Source organism: Cyrtonyx montezumae, unplaced genomic scaffold (assembly GCF_038088225.1).
Source record: "Cyrtonyx montezumae isolate F1298 unplaced genomic scaffold, pur_monq_1.0 scaffold_32, whole genome shotgun sequence".
NCBI lineage: Eukaryota > Metazoa > Chordata > Aves > Galliformes > Odontophoridae > Cyrtonyx > Cyrtonyx montezumae.
In genome coordinates, this window is record NW_027072037.1 from 2,133,682 (window position 1) to 2,148,175 (window position 14,494).

The 14,494-nt window shown below is 52.5% G+C and overlaps 1 protein-coding gene across 1 annotated transcript in view; it reads left to right on the top strand.

The window, feature by feature from the left end:
• The first annotated feature begins 3,367 nt into the window (after positions 1-3,367).
• Positions 3,368-14,494, top strand: part of WNT9A (Wnt family member 9A) — a 49,548-nt gene continuing 38,421 nt past the window's right edge. The window contains exon 1 of the mRNA XM_065744840.1: positions 3,368-3,462. Coding sequence (XP_065600912.1) covers positions 3,368-3,462 — 95 coding nt within the window. The remainder of the gene's footprint in view (positions 3,463-14,494) is intronic.

Genomic DNA, 14,494 nt, shown 5'->3' on the forward strand with positions numbered 1-14,494 from the left:
GGCGGTGAGCCCGGCTCTTGTCTGTTATTTCAGACCGTATCCGGATGGCAGATAAATGCCAGGCCCACTTCTAATTAAGGAAACTGAGGAAGGAAACACAGCTGAAGGCTTCTCACAGAGCCTGGTGGTGTCCCCACCTCTTGCTGCCTTGCTTGAGTTACTCTGCTCTGGGTGCAGGTGCCAACTCTCTGGTGGGGAACCCATGCAGAACTGGCAGCAAGGGATGAACGAGATGACCTCATGGGTATTTTCCTTCCCTCTATGACTCAACCACCCCACTGAGCTGGAGGCACCGTGCTGGAGAGCTTTGATTCATGTAGCAAAACCTGGGAGAGCTGTACAAATGTGCTCGCCTCTTGCTGTGTGGAGGATGGACAGGGAAAAGCATGCAGAGCCATAAGGAGGGGAATGCCAAGCCATAAAGGAAGCCAAGTTTCCTTCTAAAATCCTAACAAGGATGGTGGTAAGGTCTATCCTGGGGTAGGGAAGCCTCTGGAGCAATGGGCACAGTCTGAGCCACTCGAGAGCTGAGTCATGGAGCAGGAAAACTTGAAGTCACCCTGCAGATGCCCTGTGCTCTGATGTGCCTGGGAAGCCCAGTGGGGAGGCCACGGTTGCCTTGGCTGCTTGTGGAAGTCCTGGTGGCTGTCACAGGGCAGTGTCACCCATGGGATGGGAAACAGAGCTGGCCCAGTGGTGGGACACCAGGCCCCAGCGTTGGAATCTTGATCCTGCCAGCCAGATGGAGGGGTTAGAATCAGAATGGCTTGGGTGGGAAGGGACCTCAAAGCTTATCTAGTTTCAATCCCCTGCCATGGGCTGGTTGACCCCCACCAGATCAGGATGCCTAGGGCCCCATCCAACCTGGCCTTGAGCACCTCCAAGGATGGGGCAGCCACACTTCTCTGGGCAGCAGTGCTAGTGTCTCCGAGTAAAGAAGAGCTCCCCCTAACACCTGACATGAATCTCCTCTCTTACAGTTTAAAACTGTTCCCCCTTGTCCCATCGCTGCCAGATCCTGTAAAAACACATCCTCCCCCAGTTTTATAAACTCCTTTTAAAATGTGTATCTGCTGCTGATACCAACACAAAAACAGCAACAGAGACCACCTCCTTGCCCAGCATTCTCACTGTGCCTCGTTTCAACCCTAAAGAAGACCTTACCACGTTGCCAGCAGCTCTGTTTCCTGCTGCCCCGTGAAACTGTCCCTAAAACCATCAGACTTGGCTGCTTCCCTCCGTCCTGGAAATACAACAGCAAAAACATCCACCAAAAGTGTCCTGACTGAGCTGAGGTGGCACTGCCCTCTGCTGTCAGTGGCTCCGGGGACACCAACCAAGGCCACCATGCAGAGCAGAAGCACCGGGCTTTTTCTGCCACCTAGGAAGCAGAATAGGACCTGGAAAAACCATCACACAGTCCTGGAAGGATGCTGCACGCAGCACCAGTCCCCCAGCACTGCATCCGTGGCGACTTCAGCATCCTTAGCCTTCCCCTTTCTGCTGAAAGAAGAAGCGTTGACTATTTTCAGTGCTGTCTCACTTTGGAAAGTGTCACTCACATCCCAGTGCATCGCCCTGACCTGCTGCAGGCAGAGGAAATGAGTAAGGCCGAGGGCTGCTCTGTCGTTCCAGGAACCATCCCTATACCTCTGCTTGGAGGAACAGGAATTTCCTTCCCCTCTCCCCATGCGGGCACTCCAGCTCCTGAGGGATGTGCACGAAGGATGACTCTTACACTTTTCCAGCAGGGAAACACTCAGGCAAAGCCTCCTGATGCTATATATATATATATAACCATGCTCATCCTCCCCTCCTATATTGCTGTTACTATGCCCTGTGTACTTATGCCAGGGAGAGCAAGGGGACACCCATCGTGACCCCAGATCTGGTGGCTGTCTCCTAAACTCTCCTTGAGGAAAGGCCTCTAGATGGGGCTTTAATGCAATATTGCTGTCTGCTGAGCCCAAGAGCTGTTCCCCATCCAGAACCCGTGCAAAGATGCAGGGGTCAGGTCGCTATAAGGGGACTGAGATATCCCCATGCCCTAGGGCACCGTGCAAATCCAACAGAGTGATGTTCTTGCCAGCAAGGCTTGCACTCAGTGGGGTGCTGAGCTGCAGTGGGACACCTCAAACCCAGCTTACAGTGTGCAGCGTTTGGCACGGTGTGTGACAAGCTGCTGCTGTTCCAGGTTACCCTAAGGTCTCTCCAGCACCCGAGTGTCACCTGCTGGGCACAGCTCTGCTCACAGCTTCACGGCTCTGGTGCCAAACACCTGTGTGCTCCCCCCCATCCTCCATGCCCCCATCCCCCGTGTGGGGACACGGTGGCTCAGCAGTGTGACAAACACACACATGCACACGCTGGGGAGGAAAAGCTTTTTGTTCTCAGCTGGTGGCAGGTGCTGGAGGTGCTCTGAGTGTGACGGTGAGAGTGACGTTGAGAGCAGTGCTGTCACCACATGCAGTTCCAAGGGCTGACATTTAGGGCATTAACCACTTCCCAGCCACGCTGCTCACCCTTTGCACGCCCCAGTCGGTCCTTGTGCACAGACAGCTTTGCAGGTCCTGTGTTTCTAGCCCTTGCACAAGCATCTGGAGCTTGCGAGAGCATCTTTGCACAGCTGGCCAGCCTTGCACACTGACCCCTTGCACAGCTGCCGTGCCTTTGCAGGACTGCTATCAGCCCTTGCACACCTGGCTCTTGCACAGCTGTCCGGCCCTCTCTTGCACAACTACCCCGATGCAGCACACTTGCACACGTACCCACTCCCCATTCCTTGCACAACCACAACTTGCACACCCGCTCTCCCCAATCCCACCCATCCTTTGCACACTCGACCGTGCACAATCTCTCACCCCTCTCACACTTGCCTCCCCCTCTCCCCCCCACCCCCGCCCGGAACCCCAACCATTCGCACACCCCACCCCTCTCCACAACACCCCCACTCGCGGCACACCCATCCCGTGCACGACAGCTCACCCCTTGCACACCTGCCCGCACGCGGCACGCTCAGCCTTGCACACCCACCCCCTCGCACAACACCCGCACACAGCCCGGGGTCGCGCTGCCCATCCCCCGCCCCTTCATCCTCCTCCTCCTCCCATAGAAGCGGAGTGGGCGTGTCCTCACCCACAAACCACGCCCCTCACACACAAACCACGCCCTCCGCCCACTATCCCCCGCCCAGATGACCACGCCCCCTCCGTGCAAGCCACGCCCCTTACCGTTGGCCCCGCCCCTCCCCGCCCCGCAGCCGGCCGGCCGCGCTCCTCCGGCCGCGCTATAAGAGGCGGAGCGGGCGGACGGGACTGCAGCGGGCGCGGCGGGGGAACGAGATGAGCAGCGCCGGAGCCGCTGCAAGATGCTGGATGGACACGTCCTGCTGGGATGGCTCTCCTCCTTCGCGCTTCTAGGGCTGCTCGCCTGCACCCCGCGGCCCTCCGCCGCCTACTTCGGGTAGGTGCCCGGCGGCCGAAGTCTGTCACCCTTCGCTCTTCTTTATGATTGTTTTATTTTTTTGTTTGTTTTTGTCGTTGCTAAAGGGTGTGTTGCACCTTGCTCGCCCCGAGGATGCTGCTTGCTGCCGGGAAGTGTCGCGCATCCCCCTGACAGCGTTCTTCGGGGGGTCCCCTGGGCTCTGAGCCCCCACACTTCATTTTAAACCCCTTCCTCCCCCACCCCCCCGACCCCTCTCGCTGTCTCTCGGCTCGCACCTCATCCCAACCGACCCCGGCGGGGTGGGCACGGAGGCAGCACCCACTTGGCAGCGGGGCAGGCTGCTATCCCCGCGTGCTGCGAGAACACAATAACCCCCAAAGAACCATTCCCCCCCCGCTGCAAACTTTTTCCTTCTTCTCTGAGCACAGGTGCCGGCAAGCTCATCGCTCCCACCATCTCTCCAACGCGGCTAGTGACTTATCTTTTATTTTACCGCGCGGCTCGTGCTGCTGTCCCCATCCTTCCGAGCCCGTCCTGCCCCGATGTTAGCCCCCCCATCCCCCGAAAAGCCCGGCGGTGTCCCCGCGTTGGGCGCGGAGCGGCCGCATCCCTCTGCCCGCGGCGCTCACCTGTGCGCGCCCCCGCGGCCGCCAGGGGGCGCTCTAACTCCGCGCCCATTGCGCGCAGCGCAGGTGGATCCGCGCGCCGGGCGAGCCCGTAAACCCCTCTAAAACCCTACAAAAACCCTCTAATCCCTTCGTTTCACTGCTTTGCAGACATCGACCCCTTCCTTTCAACCCCCTCCATTCCTTCTTTGAGGGTAGTCTGTGCCTCTTTGCTTTTTGGGGTGTCTTAAAGTTCCTACCCCACGTGGGTGGTGGGACTCTGAAATGGTTGGGGAGTGGGATGCGAGCAGCTCGTTAACCCTGTTTTCCCTGGAGCTGCTTGCTTCTCGCTGGGATGTTGCGTTGTGACCGCTGGTAGGAGCTACTGGACCGGCCCCAGGGAATGCGTTGAGGTTTTCCCCCCACTTCTTTCCAGTAAAACAAATCCCGGTGTCGAGGCTTGTCCATCGCTTGTGGTCTGGCAGAGCTTTCCCGAGCAGTGCTACTTCACATCTTTGCTTTCCAACTGGAGAACTGCTTAACTTCCTGCCTCTGGGGCTTCGTTTGCGAGAAAACCTCCTGCTCTGTGCGTGCAGGTTTTTGGGAAAAGCCCTTTCCCCCCCCCCCCCCACCTCTGCCGGAGACCACCAGCATTGCGCAGTTGTACTGTGCCTCGGGGACTGATGGGGCTCGTAAGGAGCTTGGCTGTAACTCTGCCGTTAATCCGAGCGCTGCTGGTATCTGCTGTAATGCAGCAGGTAACTCCTTCCAGTCACTTGGCTTCTAGGGTTTTTCTCCCGGCCTCGTGGGGTCTGAACTTGAGAGGTCTGAACTTGAGAGTGCAGTGTGCTGCGGGGTCTGGTGTCCTTACCGGGCTGGGTAATTCCCTGGGCCCCAGGACAGCTGCTGTTTCTGGTTTGAGACTCCCTCGCTGGCAATGAGGAGGGGAGAGGGGATGCTGCCAGATGTGTGCTCGGCCAGATGGGCTCTGAGGCTGCTGCGGTGTGGAGAGGTTTGCTTATGCAAAGCGTGCTGCTCTCTGCCTGGAGCCGCAGCGTGCTGCTGATCTTTGTCCTTCTTAAAGATTCTCCCCCCCCCCCCCCGGGTTGAGGATGTGGGGGGGGGGGATATCCCCAGTGGGGTTTGGTGCTTCTGCAGGTGCTGTGTGGTGGGTTGCATTCTGTCTTGTGGTGGTGCTGCTGCTTAGGGAGAAGTAGCCCATGTGCACGGGGGATCTGCTTCAGGTGTTCATTCCAGTGTGAATCTTCCTGTATTTTTCCTTAAAATAAATGAAAATCGTGTGCACCACCCTTTGTTTGGCCAGGGACTGGAATACTGAGGTGGGCTTCGTGCATCCCCCTTTCCAGGTAGGGGAAGGGATGCTCCATCCAGAGCCAACACAATGCTTTTTAGTGACCTGCTGGGCTCCTGGTGTCAGCATCCCTGGCAGTGGGGGTAGCAGGCAGATGTCACACTGTGGCTGCTCAGTTCTGCAGTCTGATGGGGGACAGAGCCAGCTGTGGGCGAGCTCTTCCCATCTCCGATGTCTTCTTTCAGGGAAAGAATTCAGTGTCTCTGAGTGCATGGGGGATAGAAATCAGGCTTGGCTACGTGATAATGGGATAGTGCTGGTGTGAAGTTAAGCCTTCAGCAATGCTGGGGGCAGATGTGCTGTAGCTGGAGGCTGCATGGTTGGGATGTGCTGGAGGACGACTCAGACCTCAGGTACAGCAAAGCTGTAGTGCTGCTGGTGCTCAGAGTGCAGTGAGTCCCTGGAGGCACCTGCTCGGAGGGGACCCAAACTCTGGGGAAGCAGCAGGAGTGGGCTGGCTCTGGGGATGCGTTGTAGCATCTCTTATGTCTCCTCTGGTGCTGTAGAGGAGTAAAGCACGTCTAGGAAACTATACAGGAGCTGCCTTGTGCAGGTTCAGAGTCGCCCATTGAGATGCCTGATGGAAGGGGTGCATTTCAGGATAGGAGTGTGTCAGGGATATGCTGTCTACCCTGACCCCATAGGGGAAGCACTGCCTGGAGACAAGCACATCTGAGATCTGCTCGGTGCAGTGCACTGCCTGCTTCAGTGTTAGCCTTCTCTGCAGCTGGGCTGCCTTAAAAGTTAATTTCCACCATAGTGCAACAACAGGCTGACAGGGATTGCTTGGAGCAGCCCCAGACTGCTGGGATCCCTGGGAAAGCATTGCATTTCACTTTCCTCCCTTTCCTGCTTCTCCTGTGCCTGACGCTTGGGGTGTGGGTCCCTCCCTTTATGGGCTGGGGGCAGTGGGAATGCTGCAGCAGCATCTGGGCTTTGGAGGTGGCAGATGACAAGATCAGCTGTGCTGGGGTGACAGGAGGGTTGATTGACTTCATCCCAGTGCGTGTGCAGGATGGAGAGCTGGAAAGGAGCTCGCTGCCTTCCTGAGCTGTCTGCTCTGTGGCTCTGAGCTTGCAACCTGTTGGGGCCATAAATCAAATCCCTTCTGTTTCTTTCTGGGTGTTCTGATTTACAGCTTGGCTCCATTTTATACTTTTTTTTTCCCCTTTTTAGCTGGAAGTATTGCGTTCTGTAGCTTGGGCTTTGCTCTGCTTTCCTCTGGCCCCAGAAGGAGCCAGGCAGCGCTGCCCCCTCTGCAAACACTTGTCAAGACGGTAGTAATGTTACCAGTGGCTCATGCTTACATAGTGTTTATATTGACAGATTGCAATGTTCTTCATAAATGTAACTGATCCGTACCCTGCACGCAGGCAACAGGAACCCTGAAATGCTTGCGTGGGGGAGAGGGAGGGAGGGGGAGCATAGCTTGCCCTGGTTTACCAATGCATTGCTACTGAGAGTGGGTTCTGTACTGCACAGTGGGGTTTTTGGTGGTGGAAGTGCTATTGCCTATGGTGGGGGCAAGGCTGATGCCTGATCTAGGGGTGGGGGATGTCTTCTGAAGAGCTGGGGTTGTTTAGTGTGGAGAAGAGGAGGCTCAGGGAGGTCCTTGTTGCTCTTTGCAGCTCCCAGGAAGGTGGCTGTTGTGAGGTGGGGGTTGGCCTCTGCTCCCAGGTCACAGCAATAGGAGGTGGTGGCCTGAAGTTGATCTGTGAAGGCTCAGGTTGGGTGTTATGAAAAATCTTAGTGTGGTAATGTGTTGGCACAGGCTGCCTAGGGAAGGGGTGGGTTCACTGTCCTGGAGGTGTTGGAGAATCATGGAGAGGTGGCACTGGGGAGCATGGTTAGTGGACAGTACTGGTGGTGGGTGGACAGCTGAACTTGGTGATCTGAGTAGCCTTTTCCAACATTAATGATTTGATGAGTTGGGATGTGCTCTTCAATTTGCAGCCAAAACCCACGGGTAGTGAACTGGATGGATGTCTGTGTGCTGGTGTAGGTTGCGCAGGGAAGTGTCCAGATAGGCCTTGAGTATCTCCAGAGGAGGAGGTACTTGCATGGCTGTCACGCACCAAGAATTTTTTCTACCTGTCACTTGATGGTAGCGTGGGGCCATGCACCCACCCTACAGCTCTGAATGCTATGAATTCCTGGGAAGCCACCCGGAGCCAGACCGCCGTGCTGTGCTTTCCAGACATGCTGGCCGTCCCTGACGTGGCTGAGATGGAGCAGCTGGTTCACAGCACAGCCCAAAAACAAAACCAGGGCTGGGGCAGGGAGAGAGGAATGCAGCTGTCAGACACAGCTGGAGCATAGGGAGGCTGGAGGGCCATCCCACCTCATTGCAAGGAGTTGGTCTGCTTCTTTCTTTTTTGAGGTGGTGGCGTTGGATTTGAAGGGCTGGATTTCTGGGTTTGCTTGGGGTAGAGAAGGCAGGCTTGGCTGCTTCCCCTGCTCCTTTAGAGTTATCACAGAATCAATGGAGGTTGCGAGAGACTTCCAAGATCTTCAAGTCCAGCCCCATCCCTCAGTGGTGATTGCACCACTCCCTGAGCAGCCTGTGCCAAAGCATCACCAGTCTTTCAGAGGATAAATTGTTCCTACTATCCAACATGAAACTTCTTCCTTTGAAGAGGAAAAACCTCATGCCTGGAAGAAGCATTTGCCTTTTAGATACTTGAAAGTGGCACTGGAATTACTGGGAAGGGTTATAAGGGTGATAACAAACCCAGGAGCATCCTCCTACATAGGAGGCAGGAACCTGGGAACGCTCTGCCAGCAGAGGATGGAGCAGAACTTATGCTGCACCAATTTAGTAGGTATTAGACTTGCACATTGGATTCACCCAGCTTGAGATGTGAGGATAATGACTCTGTACCTCGGCTTCCTTTCTCTGGAAGGATGTACCAGGCCATTTTCTGGACTGAGTGTGAGTGCCTTACATAGCCCCTGTGCCCAAACACTGCATGTTTTGGCTGGGACACCAATACTACAGGTAACTCCTGGGGGAGAAGATGGCTCATTAAGGGATTAAATGTGTACTTGGCAAAGCAGGAGATGTCTGTTGACTTCCTCTAGTGTGTCTGTTGATGCAGAGCTGGAGCAGGGATCTATAGGACTCTGGTCACTTGGTGAAAGGCCTGGTCAATGATTAACTTGCTTTCTGGAAGCTGCTAACAACAATAAAAGGGAGTCCAACCCCACAACCCCAACAGAAAAAGCCCATGAGTGTTTAATAATTAAAGGCCTTGTGCTTTATCGCAGGGTAATGAGAATTGCTTTAGGGTTTATTCAGTGGCTGGTAATTGAATTAGGCTGTGGGACTGGCAAGGGGGAGGGTTAAGTGAAGGTGTGGGAGATGGCATGGGGAATCCAATGGGATGCTCCTTGGTTTGACTCTTTCTGACCAGGCTGGACTTTGTCAGGTTTAGGTTTTTGTTTGTTTTTTTTGTCTAATCTTCTCTGATTCTTCTTCTCTGAATCTTCTCTGAATTGCTGATACAATTCTCTCTTAGAGAAGATGATCCTACCCCAGGGATGCTATTTCCATTTAAGCAGATGGCTGATGATATTTTCATGGTATTTTTCTTTGTGAAGTGTTTGTAATTAATAGGCTCCTTGATTATTTTCTTTTTGGTGGAGAAGCCAAGGCAGAAACATGCTCAACTAAGGTGTGTGTATGTGAAGAGGTCTGAGGGGTGGTACTGAACTGCTGAGTGCCACCAGTGCTCCCACTGCACGAGGTGGTTCCTGGTGTGGAGCTGCAGAGGGCTGGTGGGACCCAGAAAGCTGAACTCAGATGAAAGCATCTTCTGACTGTACTGTCTCCCACTTAAGTCTCTCTAAATCCCTCTTCGTAAGAGGAATTTTAGGTTGGAAAGAAGCTTTGTAGCTTGAGAAGAATTTGAAGAGATTCTCGTTGGAGGATCCTTATGGAAGAAGCATGTTGAGTGTTGCTTGGTAGGTCAGCCCACCAGAGGTGTGAGGACTTCTCCTGTGAGAAGGTCCTGGTGGATCCTCTGCTCTGGTTATGTGGAGCACCATGGGACCTTCAGCACGTGGGTTAGGTTTCTGATCACTTGAGGTCTGTAGAGTACTAATGGGACAGCTCCACCCCAGTTTAGTGTATTTAATGGGAGGCTACTCAAAGTACTGAAATGTTTCATCTGCTTTATGTGAAGGCTCTTCATGCCCAGCTGTACCTCTGCAGCAATCTCCTGGAGCCAGCACTTTGAGTGGGATGACACTTGCAGAGTTCATGTTGAAGAACAGGTTAACCCTTATTCCCAGCCCCTGACTGGCAGCAACCTGCCAGGTTCCCACTCTTTTCCCAAGGATGCCTGGTATAGAAGCAATCCTAGAGCTCTTGTGTACCTGGCTTCTGAGTGCATGGTATAAGAAACTGCCTTAACTGTGCAGCCAGAAAAGCACTCCAGGGGCACGTGGCATATTAATGCCACTGGTTTCTCCATCTGAACAGTGCTTAAGCAGAAGAGAGCAGCAGTTTGTGCAGGGAAATGCTGATGTGGGGCTGCTGTCTTTGCTGCAGGACCTGGACCAACGCTGGCTGAGCTGGGGAGGCACTAGAAATGATGGTGCTGGATGGAAAGGGTTAACCCTTTAGGATCTTTTTTTGACACCTAGTTTCAAGTTCTCCCCTTCTTTCTCCCAGTTTAACAGTGGTTTTTAAGGTTCCCTCACATCGTGGCTGTAAAGTGCTAATGAGCCTTATCTCTTAAGATACTGTCATAAAATACACTCATGAAGTTTATCAGCTCGGTGAGCTTTACATTTTATTGTAATGTGTGTTTGCATTGTGCTAAGTGGAACAAGGACTATTTTGTGACTACATGGTCAAACACAGCAGGTATGGGATTTGCTTTAGCTGATAGAGTTCTGTGCAACAGAGCATAATATCAGAATAGGTTTTTTTCCTGTTTCTAATGGATCAAACAGCTCCTGAATGTGCTGTGTGGTCTTCAGTCTGTGACCTTTAAATCTTTCTCCTGTTGGATGGGGGGAGGACTTGCTGGTTGAGCTGCTGAAGGATTTCATGTGGGGAAGGGGAAATGACAGGTTAAGAAACCTTAAACTCTTCCTTTGGGAAGAACATAGAGCAAAACAGAGCTTTGATACACCCTCTGTAGAACATGCAGACTCAACAGTATCTGACATTATTGCTGAGTCTGTGCTGGCTAGAAGGTAGCATGGAGCACGCAGCTCATGTTGATGAGATGTCATGAAGTATGGGAGCTGGCGTGAGTTTTATGAGCAGATTCATTTGGCCTAGCTCATTAAAATAGCATTAATTGGATAGCCAGATGCTCATGGAGCGTGGGGAGAGAGAATTAGCTTACTCAGACTTCTGTGTTTGCCTTGCACTAGATGGGCAAGCTTCACAATTGCAGTAAAAGTTTCCTTCCTTGGGAAAACTGCTCAGAGCACTCCAGAGACTGAAGCAGCAGAACTGGCCATACGATGTGCATAGTGGGAGGTGTCTTTCTTGCACTGTATGGTGATGTGATTTTCCTCTAGAAGTGAATGATGTTCTGAGATGCACATAGGAATCTCTGAGCTTAGCTTAAAGCCATGTCAAATGGCTCTGTTCTCTGGTTGAGGAGGTGCTGGGAGAAATGGGCAGGAGCTGAGCCACAGCCTTGCTCCTGCTGCTGGGAAACCTCTAGGACCAAGCTGTAGAGTGAAGCCTCCCAGAGCAGGTAGAGTCAAGGATTTCTGTTTCCAAGACCATCTCCTTCTGGGCAAGGTCAGCTCATGATTGAAAGAACTAGCTTCCATCACCTGTCTGCTTAATTCTTCTGGACTGTAAGGACGGAAGGAAGAAAACAAGCATTCTGATCTAAGTGAGGGTGTTTCTTGAATGTCCTCTAGGTGATTCCTCTGTGTTACGAGGTGAGATGGGTTTCCAAGACGGCTTGAATTACTTCAGTCCTTGGTGCCTGACATTAGGTTTCCAGCTTCTGTTTCTTGACCACTCCAAGTTCTTATCAAAGAACTGGTCCCAACTCTTCTCCAAAAGCATCAGCATTGGCTTTGGTGGACTTATCCTTTGTCTTCAGAAATACACCTGCCCTAACCTTCTCTCAGATCAAATGCTTTGATCTTTAAACTGCACCTCCACCAAGTGTTCTGTGCTCCCTGCTGCCATCAGTCAGCTGTAGGGGACATCTTCCCCATCCCTGCACCTGGGGGCAGTGCTGCTAGGGGATGTGTGGGACTTGTAGGCTTGGGTTTGGCTTAGTGTTACAGGAGTGCCTGCTTTGAATTGATGCGCATGGCCTGGAGTGTTGTTTTCATGACTTGTTTGCTCCCCAACTCATTACTGAGAAATGGTGTTGTTGGGCTGCCCTCAGCTAACTTCCAATCTGGATCTTGCTCTGTAGTCACCTCTGCTGAGTTGGGTGCATTGTGTGGCTTTATGTTCAACTCCGACCTTTAATATCCTCACTGTACTCTCTCTTTCTCTTTGTAGGTTGATATATGTATTTTTTTTAACGGCTATACTTACATTTGGTGTTGCAGTAGAAGTCAGGCAGCCCTGGGGGGCATAGCTGCACTTCTGCTCCAAATTGGAGAAGCTGTTACGCTGTGGAGAACAGTGCAGTGGATCTCTTGTAGGGCTTCCCAGCTCTTTCTCCTAGGATTAGTGTTGATGAGCACTTGGAACACTTCACCTTGGGAACTTGAGACCCATCTTTCAGTGTGTTCAAGTAGTGCTCCTTGAGCAGGGCTGAGAGGGCTGAATTTTACCTCAGTGACCTATTTAAAAGCCTAATTTTGGATCAGTGTTGAGGCCTAAGGGTGTTTTGGGGGGGGAAGTGATCTGCAGGGACCTTGCACTGGAGCTCCCTGCTCTGCCAGCAGGATGAGTCTTGCCTGTAGGACTGCCAGATCCTTTACCATGTGGCTTTCAGCACAAATATCAGGTTGGATATTAGGAAAAACTTCTCAGAAGGAGGCAGCATTGGCACAGGCTAAGGGAGATGGAGTTACTGTTCCTAGAGATGTTCAAGAACCGTGGAGATGTGGTGCTGAGGGAAGTGGTCAGTGGGCATGATGGGTTGGGGGTGGACTTTAGGATCTCAGAGGTCTTCTCCAGCCTGAATGGTTCTGTGAGATCTTGCTTGAATTTCAGTGTCTCTTGATTGTGTGGGCACGAGTCATGCTTTGTATGGACCTTAATCGATGGGAAGCTTGGGTAGGGGCATTGCAGAGTACTTGGCAAGCAAACAAAATGTGCTTCCACTTAACTCATGTGAGCTTGGCTAAGCTTGGAGGCCTCTGTGTTGATATATCTGAGAACTGAGCTAAGAACTAAGCACCTCGAGCCAACCATGTAAGAGGAAGCTTGGATACCTCTCAATTTCCTCGGCAGAGACTTCTAGAATCACTCCTAAGATATTAGGGCACTTATGTCGCTGCAGCTCTGTATGCCCCTGCATACAGCTAAGCATGCCGAGCTGCTCCCTTGTATGTGTCCAGCTGGAAAACACCTGAATATTGCTGTATTTAGGATGCCCCCAAAGTGGGCAAATCCTTTGTTTTTTTTTTTGCACTGTCTTGTGGTGTTGGCTATGCAGACCTCTCCCAGAGCCATCAATGGGCAGTGGGGTGGCACAGCTCAGAGTTCAGCTTTCAGACTGCTGTAAGCCCTGCTGCCCCACACAGCCCTTGGGGGCTGCCCATCTCCTCCTCCAAGAAACCTAACCCTGAAGCCCAAGCCCCTCTGGGGACAGTTCACCAAAGCTGATACTTTATTTAACAGAACTGACTTGTTTTGCTTAATCTTGACAAAATTCTTTCCTTGCCCTAATCCTCTCCCAGTGTAAGGTGAGATCTTGAAATACCTGGCAAACTAATAGCACTGCTCTTTCTGCATCTCTGGGCCTTTCTGTATTCAAAAGTGGGAGGGGGGGGGGGGGGGGGCAGCAGGGGTGTTTTCAGCCCCTGCCAAAGATAGATCTTCTGCTGGGAGCTAACAGGGAGCTATTTCCCTGTCTGTGGTTAGCAAGCTGATCTGAGTGAAGTAGCTGCTTGAGCTGGATAACCAAAGGGTCTAACCAAAGATCCAGTGCTTCCTATGGCTTATTAGCATGGCTGTGTTGCATCCCTGGTGCTTGTATCTGTCTTCTGGCTTGTCTCATGTTGACTCTGGAAAATCCAGAGGCTTAGCATGAGTTTGGGGGAGGGTGTGCTGACTCCACCTGTGATGCTGCTGGGCTGCTCTGCAGGATGTTGTTTCTTCTGCTGCTGGACAGACCTTGGCATGGGGTAGGTGGTAGCCTTCTCCTAACCAAGTGCTTGTGTGGTTCTGCTTACACTGCTATCTTCCTTCCAGGTGACCCAAATGAAGCATCTCCAACTGGCCTTCCAGTACTCGAAGGGAGTGTATAAACAGGAGGGGGAATGACTGTTTATGTGGGTTGATAGCAATAGAACAAGGAAGAATGGCTTTAAACTAAGACAGGGGAGACTTAGATTAGATGTTAGGAAGTTTTTCACTCAGAGGGCGGTGACACACTGGAACAGGTTGCTCAGAAAGGCTGTGGATGCTCCATCCCTGGAGACATTCAAGGCAAGGCTGGATGTGGCTCTGGGCAGCCTGCTCTAGTAGTGACTGGCAACCCTGATCACATCAGGGAGGCTGAAACTCGATGATCTTTGGGTTCCTTTTCAACCCAGGTGATTCTATAATGGTCTCTGATCCATCTGCATGTGTCTTCAGAGACTTTGGGTAACTTACTAACCTGTGGGCGATCATTGTGCTCCTATCACCTTCATGGTTTTGGGTATGTGACTAAAGCTCAGGGTATTCCAGCTTATATATCAGGGGCTATTACTGGGGGAGCAATCAGTGAACAGTCAGGGACTTGGTGAGCATCTCTTTGGAAGCTGGGCTCTTCTCAGGACCCCTCAAGGCTGTTGGGCTGGGGTGAGGGGTGTGGATCATGTTGGATATTAGGAAAAACTTCAGATAGAGCAGTCAGGCATTGGGTCAGGCTGCCCTGGCAGGTGGTGGGGTCACCAGCCCTGGTGGTGGTCAAGAACCATG